Source organism: Drosophila yakuba, chromosome 3R, assembly GCF_016746365.2.
Source record: "Drosophila yakuba strain Tai18E2 chromosome 3R, Prin_Dyak_Tai18E2_2.1, whole genome shotgun sequence".
NCBI lineage: Eukaryota > Metazoa > Arthropoda > Insecta > Diptera > Drosophilidae > Drosophila > Drosophila yakuba.
In genome coordinates this window covers 4,127,715-4,145,348 of record NC_052530.2, presented here as the reverse complement: position 1 = coordinate 4,145,348, position 17,634 = coordinate 4,127,715, and the positions used below count along the sequence as shown (strand labels likewise).

The 17,634-nt window shown below is 45.5% G+C and overlaps 1 protein-coding gene and 1 long non-coding RNA gene across 15 annotated transcripts in view; one reads left to right on the top strand and one right to left on the bottom strand.

Moving 5' to 3' along the window:
* LOC6535474 (trithorax group protein osa) overlaps positions 1 to 17,634 on the top strand; it is a 30,001-nt gene that overhangs the window by 1,257 nt on the left and 11,110 nt on the right. For all 14 annotated transcript variants that reach the window (XM_039375534.2, XM_039375539.2, XM_039375537.2 and 11 more), the window contains exons 2-5: positions 161 to 1,237; positions 8,510 to 8,803; positions 8,868 to 9,086; positions 17,466 to 17,622. In XM_039375534.2, the coding sequence (XP_039231468.1) occupies positions 329 to 1,237; positions 8,510 to 8,803; positions 8,868 to 9,086; positions 17,466 to 17,622 (1,579 nt within the window). In that variant the 5' untranslated portion in view covers positions 161 to 328. The remainder of the gene's footprint in view (positions 1 to 160; positions 1,238 to 8,509; positions 8,804 to 8,867; positions 9,087 to 17,465; positions 17,623 to 17,634) is intronic.
* On the bottom strand, positions 13,453 to 17,470 carry LOC120321762. The gene is made up of 2 exons (XR_005561487.1): positions 15,090 to 17,470; positions 13,453 to 14,972 (listed from the first exon to the last, which is right to left on the bottom strand). It is a non-coding gene; the product is annotated as an uncharacterized LOC120321762 (long non-coding RNA).

The following is a 17,634-nucleotide window of genomic DNA, read 5'->3' as shown; positions in this document are numbered from 1 at the left end:
GTGTTAGTAGCGGACTTTTCAATACACAACAGCCCACGAACGAGTACAAATTATTTATGTGTAACCCGCTCGATTTAGGCCCAGTGATATTGGACTGCCCCCTTTAATAAGCCAGACCCCCTTTGCCAAACGCTAATTCCCCGTTTTCGATAACTTGCAGCTAACATAACCTCAAACTCGCCGCTGCAGTCGTCGTCATCATCAGCGTCAGCGTTGTTGTTGTTGGTGGTTACCGGTGCTCCATCAGTAGCCGCCACACATCTGGGAAAATCCGATCCGGAAAATCTAGCAGATCGGGAGCAGCGCAGCCAGAAGCCGATGAGCAGTCATGAATGAAAAAATAAAGTCACCGCAAACACAGCAGCAGCAGCAAGGTGGCGCTCCTGCCCCTGCTGCCACGCCTCCATCGGCAGCTCCTGGTGGCGCTACACCGCCCACCTCTGGCCCGCCTACGCCCAACAACAACAGCAACAACGGCAGTGATCCCAGCATCCAACAGCAACAACAAAATGTTGCGCCACATCCATATGGCGCACCACTGCCCCCAGGATCTGGTCCCGGAGGACCACCAGGACCGGATCCAGCTGCAGTCATGCACTATCATCATTTGCACCAGCAGCATCCGCCACCACCCCATATGCAGCAACAGCAGCAGCACCACGGCGGACCTGCACCACCACCGCCCGGAGGAGCACCTGAGCATGCGCCCGGTGTCAAGGAGGAGTACGCTCACTTGCCGCCGCCCCATCCTCATCCGGCGTACGGTCGCTACCACGCCGATCCCAACATGGATCCCTATCGCTATGGCCAGCCGCTGCCAGGCGGAAAGCCTCTACAGCAACAGCAGCAACAGCCACATCCTCAACAGCAACCGCCGCAGCAACCGGGGCCGGGTGGCTCACCCAATCGTCCGCCGCAGCAGCGCTACATACCCGGCCAGCCGCCACAGGGACCCACGCCAACGTTGAACTCTCTGCTCCAGTCCTCAAATCCGCCGCCCCCGCCGCAGCACCGCTACGCCAACACCTACGATCCCCAGCAGGCGGCCGCTTCGGCGGCAGCTGCTGCGGCGGCCCAGCAACAGCAGGCCGGTGGACCTCCACCACCAGGACACGGACCGCCGCCACCGCAGCACCAGCCATCGCCGTACGGAGGGCAACAGGGCGGCTGGGCACCGCCACCAAGGCCCTACAGTCCGCAACTAGGACCGTCGCAGCAGTACAGGACACCACCACCGGTAAGTGATCATAAAGGGGATACATGGGGATAACAAGGATAATATAATGGGATTCATGGGCTAGAAAAATTGTAAATTGCAAGGTATATATAATTGCAATAATATCATTGGAAATCTTAAAAATAATCTAAACGATAGTAATTACTCAGAATATACTTTACATACTGGAAGATACATTTAAAAGTCAGCAGGGAAGAATAAGTTGATAGTATCTCCAAACTAAATTTGTTTGGTATTTCAACACCAAAAAAAAAATTAACCTATAGATGGACTTGTGGTCGTGAATAAGAAATACGCTAAAGTCTCTAAGGCTTTAAAGCAACATAAAAACTCTAAAGGAGCTTAAATGCCATTCAGGATAGACACAAGGAAGGACACAAAAAATTAAGTTTCTTTAACACAAGAACCATTATGCCAAAATATTAATGCTGTGATCTAGTTGTTGCAATAAGTTTACTTGAAATCAAAGAAAACCTTCTAAAGACTGAATACCGGGGGAATCTTATCGCCAGGGGTTTCCTTATGAATATTTTTATTTTAGAGCTGTCTTGACATTGACACTGATTTTGATTCCATCGACCCCAAACCCACACACACACATTTACTGGAGTATTTCCATGTGCAGGCCTCCACGACATGTGGTGTTGTTGTTGCGGTTGTCGCTGTTGGCTTTGTGCTAGCTATCTCCCTCCCCCAATCTCCTACTCCACCCACCCACTGCCCACTCATTCCACGGAGAGGGGCTCGTCACGTTTTGTGCACATGTATTCGTTTGGGAGTGTGACTGTGTGTGCGTGGGAGGGAGGCTGCAATATTTACTGTTACTTTTTAGGGTTTCGTCTTGGTCGCACTTCATTCAGTTCACTGAAGATTTGCCAAGTCCCACTCGAAGGAAAGAATATAAAAAAGGGCAGAAGCGGAAGACACACTGACACACATAACGAAAAAACATTGTACTCAGATTCCGCGCCTTTTTCGCCAGCCCCTCCCACTTGGTTCCCTGCACCTCCTCCTGCAGATAGCCACATCCTCTTGAAAATTCGCTGTTTAAGTGCTGGGTGTTGTTACTGTGTGAGAGTAGGGGAGACGGACAGGAACCGGCACTTGCCGCCGCAAAACAATAACAACCAAAGTCCGCAAAGCAACGGTAAAATAAGAAGACAACGAAGAAGAAGCAGTGGAATAACAAGAAAGAGTTTCGTACACAAAAATGTTAAGGCATTCATTCACATTCTCTAGGGTTTTTAGGGTTTCCTCATTCCTTCATGTCAACATTACCAACGGGCTGTTAACCTCGTGTCTGATTGGAATAATTTTAAAGCTTATCACTGCATTGTTAGTGTTAATTGTTTAGAGATAAGAATATAAAAATTGGGTACTACTATCAAAAACTGCAAAAAATGGAAGGGAATTGGTTTCACACTGTATAAATTATTTTTTCCAACTGTTTTCTTGACATTATGACATCAATATATTTATTAAACAGTATAAATAGTTATGAGTCGAAACCTATTTATTAGTCGATATAACTACATAGTATCAAAAGCGAATGTACACATGTTTTCGTTAAGAACATTGAATGTTGCTCGTGTAAAAATTTTAATCCTGAACCATTCTCTGCAGCTTAATAGTTTTAATAAATATAAATAAATCTACTCTCATTTAATCGGTAAATGTAACTAGTAGTTCCTCGCGATTTTTTTTTGACTTGTACTTTTCATACTTCGTTTCTGGTTTTGGGGTGAAAAAACTGAAAGAATTGTAAAAGAGTCTTATTTATTGTAATCCCTGATATCAAGAACTTGCTATCAGTTGTGTCAAGCTATAAGTTGAAGTTGGTTTTTGGTTTGGTTTTTTTTGCCTGGTTTATTGGCCCCAAAGGAGAAGCACGTGATGTGATTTCACGTTTTGAATTAAATATAAACCGGTTAATTGTTTCATTAGTGGGGTAGAGTTATAGTTCGGGGGCTTACCCGCAGCCCAACCTACTCATATTTGTGGCCCGATTACGTGTCTATGTAGTCATCGGTCTGCTTTTGGCATATTTGATGTCATTGCAGTAGGATCGATTGTTTTTGTACTGCATGAATGGTTTGGTTTGGTGTGGTGTGGTGCGGATGTAGATGCGATGTCTCGAATGCGAGTCAATGAACTTTGATGTCGACGATTAGGCAGAGAAATATAAACAAATCTATGTGTGAGCACACAAATCAAAGCGATCCGCTGGGGTTAGACATGTGCGATGCGGAGCGATGTGATGCGACCTTCGAGAGCTTTTGTTTGTGGCTCAGTGTTGGTGTGTTTGCATGTGTAGGTAGTGCGAAATAAAAAAAAAAAGAGTGAAAAAAGAGTCTAGAAGAGCTGCTATCGAATGTCAAGTGTTTGTTGGATTGTTTGCCTCGCTCGGCGGGCTTGTGTGCATAAACAAAGAAATCAAATTGCCGGCAGAGTGTGACTTACGCGTGCATGCAATAAATACATATGTAGATATACTCGCATACATACTTACGTACCAAGCATAGGTACAACCGAAACGGCAGCGGCAACAACAACAACAACAACAACAACGGACAAGTAGGCACCGTAATCAAAGGCAATAACAGAGAAACTTGTTGTTGTCACAGCTGATTCTCCCTCCCTCTCTCTGTTTTGGGGTAGGAGAAACAGAAAGGGGTGGAGAAGGAGGAGTGGTTAGCCGGCAAGCTGTGGAGGAAGCAGAAACCAAAACAAAATAAAAATGAAAATCAAGTGAAACCGCGCACTGTCAAAAGAGAGGTGGTGGAGGTGTAGAAGAAGAAGGGGAAGGGGGAGGAGGGCTCGACTATGATGACATGCCTGGGCTCACTCACTCTACCCCTCTCTTTCTTCGAGTGCAAGTGTGCTAGATGCATCCCGTTATGCTCCCCATATATCCTTGATGTTCCGTTCGATTCTCCTTTGAGGTCAACAGGTGCAAGGCGAGCTACAACACTTTTGGGCATATATTAAAGAGTTTAAAGGCCTCTTTTCCGCCTTTTTTTTGTTGGTATTTCCCCTTCATGTTCGTCGTTGGGGAAAGGCAAGAGGCATTGCATTAACCGCTCTTTTCGTTTGTGTCTTTGTTGTTCCTGTATGGCCTTCTTCCGACTTACATCCTCCTCCTTCGGCGCTTTGTGTTTTTTTTTATTTCAAGAGAGTTGATGTCTGTGTGCCGGCTTGTTTATGCCGTTTCTTCGCATGTATGGGTTGGCCTGCTGTTATTGGAGAAGTGCCTTTAAAGTTTGACCTACAAAAAGTGGAGTACACAAAACTGTTGCCTTTGCCTTATCGATTATTGTCCCTTCTTGTTGTCTATCCTTCTTTTCCTCATTCCTTTCTTTGCCTTTTCCTTCTCTCTTTTTTTGCCACCCCATTTCCCTTTTGTAAGATGCAACCTGATGAAAAATCTTCTAAATTGGTTGCATTTACATTTTCCCAATGACTGAAAATTAACAAATTCGTAATCTAACGTTTCAATTTATGACTAGGTAAACCTCTATGAGAGGTTTGTTCATTCAAACTTAAATTTCTTGTGCGGGTTCGATTTTAAATCAACGTTACGACAGTTACTCATGTAACATAAGTACTACCAATAAAAAGAAACTGTTGAAACAAATTAAAAGTTGCAAACATCTCAAAAATCCATCATTATAATAGTCAGAGGACTACAAAATTTAATTAAACACACAGGGGCTGAGAGGTAATCGCTTAACATTTTTGAGTAATATTTTGCGACAGTTGTCGAGGAGATTGCATTGGTTTTTTTTCAGTTGCCCTGTTTATCTTTCTGCAACTGCTGCCACAGTGAATGGGCGCGTGGAGAGTGCGACATTGTATTAAAAATTGCGCCTGTTCGAGAGCTGTGCACATAATTCCGTCCATTTGCCGGCAGCAACAACGGGCGTAGCCTGCAGGGACGTCCTTCCTCCGGCCACCCCAATCCCGTTGGTTCTTACTCGCTATCCCCTCACACATACATACAACCCTTGCAACTGCCAATGTGCTTTACCTTTTCTGCCACGAAATCGCATTTACCACGTTTTTCCCTTCGCACAATTTATATGCAATCGCCCTCCGCCCGTGGGTGTGTGTATGTATCTGTGTGCCTGTTGGTTATGAAATTATAAACCCAGGATCACGGAGACGAGGAGCGGAGCGAAGAGGACGGACAGAGGCAAACAGGACCACTCCCTTGGCTGCTGCGCTTTGTTTTTCTTCCCGCGATATTTTTATACATGTAGCCGGCTTTTAGCTGGAAAACCTACCACCATCCGAACGAGAACTCAGAGCCCTGAATTCAGAATTTCAGTTGTTCCCGTCCCATCCCCCCGATGCTATCCCGATTTCCCCGAACTTAATTCCGAGCGACGTTCGTTCCAACCGTCATTCGTTCGTTACAGTCATGATATAAGTGTGTGTTCGTGTTTGTGTGTATCCGTGTGTGTTTGTGCCACCGTACGACCCTTGCTGCATTAATTCAAATTCCACTTCAGCTTCTACCCATCGTTGCCGTTTCTGCTTTTGATTTTCATCTATGATGAGTTTTCCCTTTTTTCTTTTTTTTCCTTTTCAACTTTATTTCTCGTTGCCATGTTCGCTCGCTCCGCACACACAGATACACACGCACACAGCGGAGCACGAAAACCATCCATTCATGTTTCCTGTCACCCTGCAGTGGACCGACGCAACCGAACGACCAACCATCCTCGTCGACGTCGTAGCCGTTGCCGATTGTTGTTGGAGTTGCTGTTGATGTTCTCGTTCCCCGAACGACGGGATCTGGCTTTGGCCCTTAGTTCTGGCTCTGGATGAGAGGCTATGTGTCTGTTTCTGATTCTGGCTATATAACTCTGGCTTCCTTGCCTTGCTTTGCCTTTCCTTAGCATTGCTTACCTTTGGTCGGGCCAACAATGTTGAGAACAGTGTTGACTTATTTGCAGAGGGAATTATAGCCAATGCATGAAGAAGGGTTCATACACAATGTAGTGCGATTTCTCTCTATTTGTTTAGAAATGATTTGAAGTAATAAAAGTATTAACTTTACTTTAGATATTTTGTTTTGAGTGCCCGTAACCTAACCAAAACTATTATGAACATTCACCTTATGGGTTTAAAAACCATTTTTCCTTTCTCTTTAAACTAATCTAATTACAAAGGTATAATGATGATAGGGTTTTTTTTTATAGATAGTTGTTACTCAAGGGCTATCCTCAATTAAATTGTAATTTGTAAATTTATTTTAAATGTTTTAAGCCAAGGGAGCAGGTGTAATTCTACAGCAAGACACTTGCACCAAAAATTCATAACACTTATAATTTCCCGTCAAATAATAACATAAATTTAAGCAATGTGTGTAAAAGTTACTTAAGAATCTAGCCACAAAAGTAGCTAAGATGCCAGCACTTTGCTGTCTTGCTTTGTTCCCTCGTTCGTTCCCTCATTGCTGTGAGTTTCCATTAGATTTATTGCCACATTTTACTCCGGGCTGTGGCATTCAGAGCGATGTTGTTGCCCGGCTACGTTTGTGTGTACGCCGCTGTGGGGTTTTCTGTTTGCGAGGGCGAACCGTAAGTCTGTGCGAGCTTGGCAAGCGCCTCCCCACTTGCCATGCCAGACGGTCTCTGTGCTGTTCTTTGCTGTGCTGCGACTTGGTCCGCCTTGTCGCACGACGTCAAGTTGAAAATCCTTTCATTAATGGCATCCAAAGCTCTTTCCCACATACACCGCCACATGGCACATGGCATGCTGGTTTTTGCACGTCCTGCTCCAGTTGTCTGCCGCACAGGCCAGGTTCCGCAGCGAGGTGTCCTCTCCTTCTCGGAGCTCCTTTTCCCTGGCTTTGTTGCAACTTTGTCGTTGGCTCGGCCTGGTCTGTTCGCCTTCGCACATGCACATCCTCATGTATGCGCGTCCGTAAGGTTCACTTTATATTCCACTCAAGTGGATTTCTTCTTCTGGCGCTGTGACGGGTCACGGAGTGGCAGAGAGAGCCAGGTGCAGGAGCAAGAGCCAGGAGAGGCAGGCAATCGTCTGCCCCCGTCCCAGCTAGAAGTTATGCGTCCTCCTTCAGGACGGTGCTCCGTAATTTGAACTGATTGGGAAGGACATGGACAACGCAGGTCGGCTTTCTAGCACTGTGGAATGTTGCCGAGATAATAGGACGGTTACTGAAATTTATTGAATATCTCTATAATCTGAATTGCTAGTTTTGCACCAAAACTCCTGGCTAATTTGCTTTACTTATATCGAAAAATGGATGATGTTTTATTTTTAAAATGTTATGAAATTAATGTGAGTACTAATAAGAGCTTTCTTTAGTTATCCTGCGTAACTACAATTCCGCTCTGCATTGTAAAAACGAATGTGTATGTGCTTTGCCGTTATATTGGTGTATTTCAACTTTTTATTGCCAGCATTTAGGATCCTTTTGCAGCATATTTTCTGAACTGTCTCCTTTTAATCTGCTCATTTGTGACTGTCAAGTGACAGCACACCCGAGGGTGCGTCGATGTCGCTCCCTTGCACCCCAACCACCGCATACAATGGATGTGCAGTGTACACACACGCTACAGTGGGCGCCAAAAAAATAAGGGGAACTTGTGCAGTCGAGGTCAATTCCAATTACTGTCTAGTTTTCCCTTGCAGCTGCACAATCGAATATTAATTGCTGGAAACTTCCAACGCAGAGAGTCCTAAACCGAGGACATACACTGTAGAGCTGCCGAACACACATAACCAAGAGGGTGTGTATTTCGACGCGAATTTACGGGAATCGGTTGTGGAATATCGATTAAAATGATATATACAATGAAATAGAATGTTCAGCTCTCGCACACAGACGGAGCATCGGCGAAGCCAAACGCAAATAATTGATGAATTGCTGGGGAAAGCAGAGTGTGGGAGGATATAAATAGAGTCGAAGAGAGACAAAGCGAGATGTCTGTAATTATAAACCCATGTGCCGTCTCTATCGCTTCTCCAATTTAACCTTCTAAGGACCCACGTGACATATCCGTAGCTCGATAGAAATCTCGCCATTAACATTTTCTCTTAAAAGACTATGAACTGAAGTGTTGTAGGTGTGGAGTGCTAATTGAATTTTCAATGAATTCAACGATTCAACAGCTTTAACCTTAGTATAATTCTACATATACATATGTCTACTTAGAGGTAGTGGGTTAAACTTCGACATTCATTAGATATTTATTAGTCGGCTTTTGGCTTTTATTGATCCAAATGATTTTCCATTCACAGACAAACACTTCCAGGGGTCAATCACCCTATCCGCCAGCTCACGGTCAAAATTCAGGTTCCTATCCTAGTTCGCCGCAGCAGCAACAGCAACAACAGCAGCAGCAGCAACAGCAGGCGGGTCAGCAGCCCGGTGGTCCTGTGCCGGGCGGACCACCTCCAGGTGCCGGACAGCAGCCGTCGCAGCAGAACACACCGCCAACATCTCAATATTCGCCGTACCCGCAACGCTATCCAACTCCGCCGGGTCTGCCAGCGGGCGGATCCAACCATCGAACTGCCTACTCGACGCACCAGGTGAGAAGCGCTAAGATAGCAGCGTCGCTTTCAGAATTAATCAATCAACAATTTTTATGCGCAGTATCCTGAACCGAATCGACCTTGGCCAGGTGGGTCCTCGCCCAGCCCCGGTTCCGGACATCCCTTGCCGCCCGCCTCACCGCACCACGTGCCGCCACTGCAGCAGCAGCCGCCACCACCGCCACACGTCAGCGCCGGCGGACCTCCTCCCAGTAGCAGTCCGGGCCATGCGCCCAGTCCATCGCCACAACCATCGCAGGCGTCGCCCTCGCCGCACCAGGTAAGCGATTTCATGAGATTTGATTGTTTTACTTCCTGGAGAAAGATTGTTGGTAGAAAGATTATCTAGAAAGTTGAAGCATTATGATTTCTGCAACTCCTAGCAAACATTCAGATATTAAAAATGACGTGTCTAACGTACCGTGTACTAAAAAAAACAATGCCAAAACAGAAAATAGTTCGTTAATTTGTGTTCCTATTTGTATAACATATACGAGGTTTAAACGGAATGGAATCCGGAGATATTCAGCCCTTGACTGAGTTGCTCTTTAGTTACCAATGATATCCAAAGTTAGCAAACACAATAGGTATTAACATTGATAATCATATGGTTTATTATCTTATTGTTAAATTTGTGAGTAAAGTAATCCACTGATAAGAAACCCACAATGAGTAAGCTCCAATCGAATGCGGTAATGCATTCAGCCGTAGTATGTTATGATACAATAACAGCTTTATATGGGCAAGCACATTTCCTATTTGCACGTTCATTGGATGTTTGGCCGTGGGACCACCCAGTAGTCCCCCATTCACTACACTACTAGTGTTGGCTGCTTTTCTATTAATACACATCGAAAGTGGGTCAATAAACTGTGCTGCGTGAACAGCACGTGAACTTGACTCGTGAAGTCACACATACGTCTACAGTGGCGTCGCACTCTTTACCTGCGATTCCCATTCCCCCACCCAGAAAACGTACCCCAATACCTCCACCCCGCCGTCTCCCCAACCCCTCGTGCACCACCTAGCCCAACAAGAGGCAGTCAGCCAGTCTACCAAAGTGGTTCAGGTCAAATGTTTATGCCTGGCCATGGCACTCGTAGTTCGTACTCATGCCGGCACTCATGAGGGTACTAGTACTCATTTTTGGGCTGAGATTACTCTGCTTCGCCTATTTTTCCTGCCCTCAACCGTACGCTCTTCAGATCTTAATGTTTCTGTGGGCTTTTGATGTTATTTTCTCTGTTTATACATATATATATATATATACCTACCATATATACTTACCTAAACACCTCCCTCTGTCCCCTTGAACTTGAACTGCTATCGTATCCCATCCATATGCCGCCTCTCTTCACCTTAACTTTAAAATTGCTTTTAACCTTATCGTTGTGTTTTCTTCTTGTTGTCGCCTACGACTGACTTGATTTGTTTTTATGAATTTTAATTATTTTTATTTTGTTTTGGTTACTATTTCTTATGGCGGCTGCGTTTTCCCCTTTTGTCTTTTGGATTATTTTTCGCAACGCTGGCAGTCTGGTTACCCCACCCTCCCCTTTTTTCGTTTGTTTAAATAGCATGTGCACGTGTTATCAGCATTTTTGGATTCATTTAATTGAAAAAGTTTAAAAGGGATATATACATGATGCTTTTCACTGGGACTCTGCAAAAATTGTTGGCTGACTAGCGTACATATAAATTTGTCGTTTTATTTATCTATATATTCGATATGCAAACACTTATTTTGCGAATCATTTTCCATAGTATCTATAGAATTATTAAAGTGGCCGGAGCTGTGGATGTGATGTGCCTGCGGATGTGTGCGTTTGCTTTGTACGCCATTTATTCATACAGCATGTCCGCGGCCGTCGTGGCTGCCCCTGGTCCCCCTTCGCCTCCTTCTCCAGGGATTCCCCTGTCCCTGCTCCACCAAGCCCCATACCCCCGTACTTTGCTCTGCACGGTCGGCAATCCTCCTGTGCCCCATACCATTTCTTTATTTCGTATTTTGGTTTTTTCCCCCTCATTCCCTTTATATTTGGTATGTGCCATGTATATGCAACCAACACACTCGCATGTCTACACTCAAGATCACACACAAAGCGTCTTTTACCATATATTTGGGTCAATGCCAAGGTCATTGTTGTTCTTGTTCTTGCTTTACCTCCATCTCCTTCGCGTCGTCGACGTTGTTCTTGTTGCTGTTGTTGTTTAGCGGGTTGTTTACATTTTATGTGTACTCTCATCAACTCAGGTCCTCTTCAGCCGTCATCGATCCATTTCATAATTGAGGTGGTCATAAACTTCTTCATTTCATGACAGTAACTATTCTATCATCCTTCCACCCTGATTCCCAAATTTCTGTATCTTTATATTTGGTTAGAAAATATTCCTGCGTCATACTCGAATGCATTCCATTTGCATATATCCAAACCAATAAATGCTTTAAGTTACAACATCACTTTCGTAATCAAAAGTTCCATTGGCACCCAAAATGAAAAGCGAACGAATGGCAATTCTAAAATAGTTTTCTAAACCCAGTGCACCCAAATCACTTCACAAAATCAAACCGATCGTTTTTTCTTTGCGTTTTAATTGGGCGTTGCAAGGTTAAATCCGCGTTTCTGGCCAATTCAACAGTGAAACCAGCTGAAAACGAGCCAAAACCGAACGAAAACTGTAATCAGCCGCAGCCAACGCTCGTTTTAAGCCGCTCCAAAGTTCCAGAGTCAGGGGAAGTCCCTTCCCGTCCACTGTTATTTAAGCTGGTCGATTTCGAATTGCATTTTGTAAGCCGCTTTAAATTCGCCGTGTGTTGCCGAACAAAAGCCAACTGCCAGTAATAATATTTAACTACTGATGGCTTTTAGCCGCTGCTTCCGTTTTCTGCCTCTGCGGCAGTTGGACACCTTTTCCATATAGCGTGTCATTTAAGCTCCCAGTGTCTGGTGGCATTTCCATTGATTTCCAAGAGCACATAGCCAGCCCAGCCAGCCAGCTCCATCGACGTGTTCTAGTTTAGAAACTTATTTCAAGTCGGTTCTGCGTCATATTCTCTCTGCTCCGTGGGCAATTGGCATGACCATCTGTATGCCTATCAGCATCTCAAATTTGCGGGCCAGCCAGCACACAATGGCTGCATTCATTTAATGCCAGCCGAAATTGTCTGTGGTGCAGTGCACACGGTTGGGGCTTTGGACCCGAACTCGAACCACCGGCATGCGAATGCCATTGCTATTGCGATTGCGAACCCAAAAGCCCCAGAGCCACATGGCCCGGCCTTTCCGCAACTGGGTCCCCCATCTTCCCCTCCCATCGTCCCCTTCATTATGGTGCCTTCCAACTGCCAATGAACAATTTTGCCGGTTTTCCTCTGTCCGTTGTTACTGGGATTTTAGTGCTCCACTCATTGCTGTGCCTGCGACTCTGCTGCGTCGTTGTTGTTGTTATTGTTGGTGGCAGCGGCGGCGGCATCATCATCGTTTTTCATTTTAACAGGCGGCGCAGCCAGTAAAAAAGCAAAAATAAAGTCTAAATAAAAAGAACGTTCATTTCAGTTGGCGCTGATGCACAGAAAAAAATTCGGTGAAAGTAACATACAAACGAGAGAGAACGCTATAGTCGAGTTCCCCGACTATGTGATACCCGTTACTCAGCTAGTGTAAGTGCCAAGGAGAGTCTTCAACACTGACACTTTTTGGCGGTTTGTGGGCGTTTAAGTGGGCGTGGCAAAAAGTTTTTTGACAAATCGATAGAAATTTACAAGCCCAATACAAAAATGACAAAATATCAAATTATTTTTCAAAAGTGTTGGCGTGGCGGTTTGTGGGCGTTAGAGTGGGCGTGGCAACATGAATCGACACACTTGCGCTTTTCTATGTCTCTGGAGTCTGTATGCTTAATCTCAACTGTCTAGGTTTTGTAGTTCCTGAGATCTCGACGTTCATACGGACGGACAGACAGACGGACAGACAGACGGACGGACAGATCGACTCGGCTTTTGATCCTGATCAAGAATATACATACTTTATATGGTCGGAAACATTTCCTTCTGCCTGTTACATACTTTTCAACGAATCTAGTATACCCTTTTATTCTACGAGTAACCAGTATAAAAATACTTTGTATTATGATATCTCTGGGATTGGGATGCCATCTTTTATAAATGACTGGTCCAGAAACAATCATTTAAAGATATTGCAATAAGAAAAGGTTATTGTTCTTCTTAACATTTCATCCAAAGTCCTCCCAACTTATGTTTCAGTGTACTTTTGAACGCATACAAAATTTATATATACAGAGAGTCGTGTGATTGTGTGCTTGTTTTTCAGTTCACTCGTTTGGATACACACCACGAACGAAACGAAACGAAACGTTGCGAACGAGTCGATTCGGGTAGGGTCGGTCGGATTGGATCGCTCTGGTCTGGTCCGTGGCTCTGGCTCTGGCTTTTGCTATAGCTATTGCCCTGGCTCTGGCTGTTGCCGGTTCCGGCAGCTCTGGCGGCGCTGATTGCGACTCTGGGCCGTGTGTTTTCGTTTGGAGCCGAGTGTGCGATTCATGGGACATTTGTCTGAGCTCTCAAAGTGGTTGACTGCCAGCGTCGTTGGCTGTTGTTGCTCGTTTTTTCGTTTTTACTGCTGCCAGTTGCTGTTGGTCTACTGCTCTGTTGCTGCGTCAGATTGCCAGTCAGTCTGACAGTCTGTTAGTTTGCCATATTGTAAGTGGTCAGGGGGAGATGCGGGGCAAGGATTGGGGCCACCGACTGACTGCTGCTCCGCTGGCAAAAGCAGCCAACGAGCGGACGAAACGGTACGAAGCAAATCGAAGCGAACCAAACTAAGCCCAAGCGAACCGAGCAGATCCAAAGCGACTTCTGCTGCTGGTATACGAATGTGCGAGTATCTGTTCTCTATATACAGTCGAGCTTCTATAAATCGAACCATTTGTCATGAACGAAAAACCCCAACAATTCCCTTAGGACTTCAGATGGATGGTTATTTCTATAACTCGCTACAAGTGTGATTTCCATAACTTTCTGGCTAAAAATAGAATTGCTGATAAATGTATTATTTTGTTTCGATACGAATAATGAGTAAAGTTGAAAGGAATCTTCTTATACTTTTATATACTACTAGTATTAAAATTGTAAGCTAAATTCCCGGAATCTGTAATCATTCAGTTTGATTTGAATCGTAGATCAACACAGGCAAGTTGGACTGTGCAATTTGCGCCATGCACACTCAACACGATTGCACAAACTTTCGATTCGCTCATAAAATTTTCAGCTAGCGCACACACAAATTGCATGAGCATGGATCCGAACGGGCTCGGACCCAGAATCGGATTCAGAAACAGATCCAGACCCACAACCAGACGCAGATGGAAACGGAGACCCTCTCCCACATTGGGAGGATGAGAACTTCTAATGAGCGAGAGTCCGACTGGCTGGCTGGCTGTCGCTCAGCTGTGCTGTGCTAAGTTCTTTATATATAGTAAGTTCTCGTTCCCTGGCTCTTAGGTTAAACCCCTCCGATCCGGCGTAGAAGCTGTGCAAAATGAAAACCATTGCACTTGAGGGGGTGGAGATTGCAAGAATGGAGACGCGGAGACGTGGACTGGGACTGAGACTGAGGCTATGCGGGACATGGTGTGGTAAACTATTTGTTGTTTGTTTCGCATTCTCACTGCTTCAGTTTTTGAGGTTTTTACCCTTTGCAGTGGGGCATTATAATTTGTGCTACTTGAGGGGTATTCTTAGCTAAGGGTTTAGTTGGTTAAAATTACATGTTTTAACGCACCAACTATTTGAATCTAGGAAGATAGAGTATAATTTTGCCAACGAATCGTCCTCCTAACATGAAACTTACTAATTGGCAGGGCAAAACCTTCCAGCTAGGGTATTTCAAAATACGTTGTGCATGCGTCGGCCCTTCCCTCATGTTTTCATTTTTATGATATGCCCGAGTTTATTACTTTTTCTCTCCGACTGGCTGTGTTTATAAATTCCCGGCTGCCCCTCCTTTCCGCCGGTTTCGTGTTTACCGCTCCTTTTATTTCTCTTATTTTTTTACCTCTTCACTGGCCGCAGAACAAGCGCATGTATGCCAGTCCTTGTTTTTGGTTTTTTTGGTTCCTTTTTTGCAACGCTCGCTTGCCATACTCGCTGCAAAAGGTTTTAAGGTGATAAGCCACAAAGGTCCCACTAGAGCCAACAGAGGCACCAGTACCTCCGGTACCAGCGGTTCCATCGGCAGCAGCTGACAGCCAGACATAAACATACCTATCCATGCAGCCAGCCAACATGTAGGCATGCATATTCTTTATTTAAATGAACGTCCACAAATGACACGGCATAAAATGTGGTGAAGTGCGCTTTCGAGGGCCAAAAGTCGAACCTGTGCCCAATGCTGCTTCATCATCATCGCATCTTGAGAACGAAAGATGAAAGATGATGGGGTCTCTTCTTTTTGCTCTTTCGGTTTTCAAGTGGGGTCCAAGGCGGGCGATTCCCCTTCTCTGAAATCGTGCCCAAAAATCGAAGTCTCAACAGTTTTGGCGCGCAAATCTTGGCTGAACTTTATTTGGCTGCTGAATTGCGATTGATTGGGCCAGAGTTGTGGAAGTTGTGTTCCCCCATATTTTTATCTATTTTTTATTTGTGTTTGCCTCGCTTTATTTTCGTTATAAATGATTCCATTGTTGTTGTATCCGCAACGCGCTTGTTTTTCTTTCCAAGTAATTTTTCTACGCGACCACAGGCTCACACAGACACGGATTCAGACTACAAACGTGGGCCGCTTTTTGTTTGTGCCCGTCCGTCGGTCCCCCTAAAATCTAACCCCGCTACGCCCCTTTGGACAAAGCCCTCTATTCGGCCTGGCCAATAGCTTTGCTTTTGCCAGCTTGCTTACTTGCTGTTTGCTTGCTTGCTATTCTCGTCGTCGTCTCGCAACTCAAGTGGTGTAGCGTACCCGTACCCGTACCAGTGGTCTACCCCCCTCGAGAAAACCCCTCGCTAAAATGCGAATTCGAATTCGTACGAATGGCCTGGTCTTGCCTGGCAGTGCCGCCGTTGCCGTCGTTGCTTATTTCATTTTATTATATTCCAACATTTAGAGTGTACGTGCCTCGGTATGGGTATGTATCTGTGTGTGCATGTTTCTGTTCCTTATCTACGTCTTTGTCATCGTTGCCGTTGCCTTTCGTTCGCTTCGAGCGCGCCATAACTACCACAGCCACTTGCCCGATCCCCGGGTAGTCGTAGCCTCCATCCGTCGCCAGAACCCCCGCCATCCCAACCTCTCAATCACCCCTTGGAACGCTTCAAGTTGCAGCCGTCCGTCGCCTTTGCCTTTGCCGTTGTGGCTCGCCCGCTTGATCGTTGGCTGGTTGGTTGCTCGGTTCGTTCCACATAGCTTTTATGCCCCGCTCAGCAACGTCTCCGCACCACATCGACATCGACATCGCCATCCCATACTATACCATACCATCCCATCCCATGCCGCCGCCTTGTGCCGTCAGTTCGTCGTCGTACATTTCATTTCACTTCACTTAATTTCTCAGATACCAAAACGAACAACGTTCGCTCGTTCGGTCGTTCGTTCGTTCGTTGTATTTTTCTTTCTACTGCCGCTGTGGATTGTCAGAGGCTTAGTCTGATTATATTTTAGGGGGAGAGCATTATGGATAGAAATTGGAATACCTTGCAAACTAATTTATGTAGAGGGTCTTTAATATTATGGGCTTAGATGTACAGAATAAACTTATATTTTCCTTATAAACAGTAAGATATCAATATTGTATATGTATAGTTTATATTCAGTATGTGGATAGAGATGTATCAATACTTCTTGCCCATCGTGGTATCGTAACTCCCCCTTTTTGAGGGCGCCCCTGCTCCGAGTGAGCTCTCTCCGCTGGGGTTTTGCCATGGCCCCGTGTGTGAGTGTTTCGAATTGCTGTCGACTTAAGCTTTATGTGCACGTCTGCTGCTGCCTGTTGTTGTAGCTGCCATGTGTGCTAGTATGCGAGTGTGCGAGTGGGGCTGTTAGTGTGGAGCTTTTGCTTGATTTTCTTATAAGTTATAGGCGGCAAAAAGTTAAAGTCGTGTCGCATCGCACCGAGTTTCTGGTGCCTGCAGACTGTTTTAAGAGTTGTTATTGTTCAAACAGCTTGGCGTTTACGAATTCGGATTCATCCCCCTGACCGGGTTATAATAATTGTGAGCACGGGTGAGTGGTTGTGGGAGCGGTGAAGGAGTCGCGAATTCCTGAGGAATGAGCATGTCAGGAAAGGTCGCGGGACGGGCGGGGAGAAGATGTTCCCCAACCTCTGGGATCGTTTGGTATCAACATTTGGCATCGGAATGGGTCGAAACACCCATCCAAAACATCTGATTGCCATGAATATGTTTACTCTGGCCTGCGACTGCCAACCCAAGCCGAAACTCAGTCATATGCTCGTGTTCCATATCTGTGTGCGTTGGCAGTTGCTTAATTGCGGTTGCCGCTTGGCTAATTCATAGTTGCTATCACTTTCGTTTAAATGAGTAAATACTACAAAAAATGCCACCTGCCGGCCGGCATTTGATGCCATTGCACCTGATTGAATAAACTCTAATAGCGGAACTGGTTCCGGTTGTCTTTTACCTTTCTAGGAGCTAATTGGACAGAACAGCAACGACAGCTCTAGCGGCGGGGCACACAGTGGCATGGGCTCCGGTCCGCCAGGCACCCCCAATCCCCAACAGGTGATGCGACCCACACCCTCGCCCACAGGCTCCTCCGGTTCGCGTTCCATGTCCCCGGCTGTCGGTGAGTATTTAG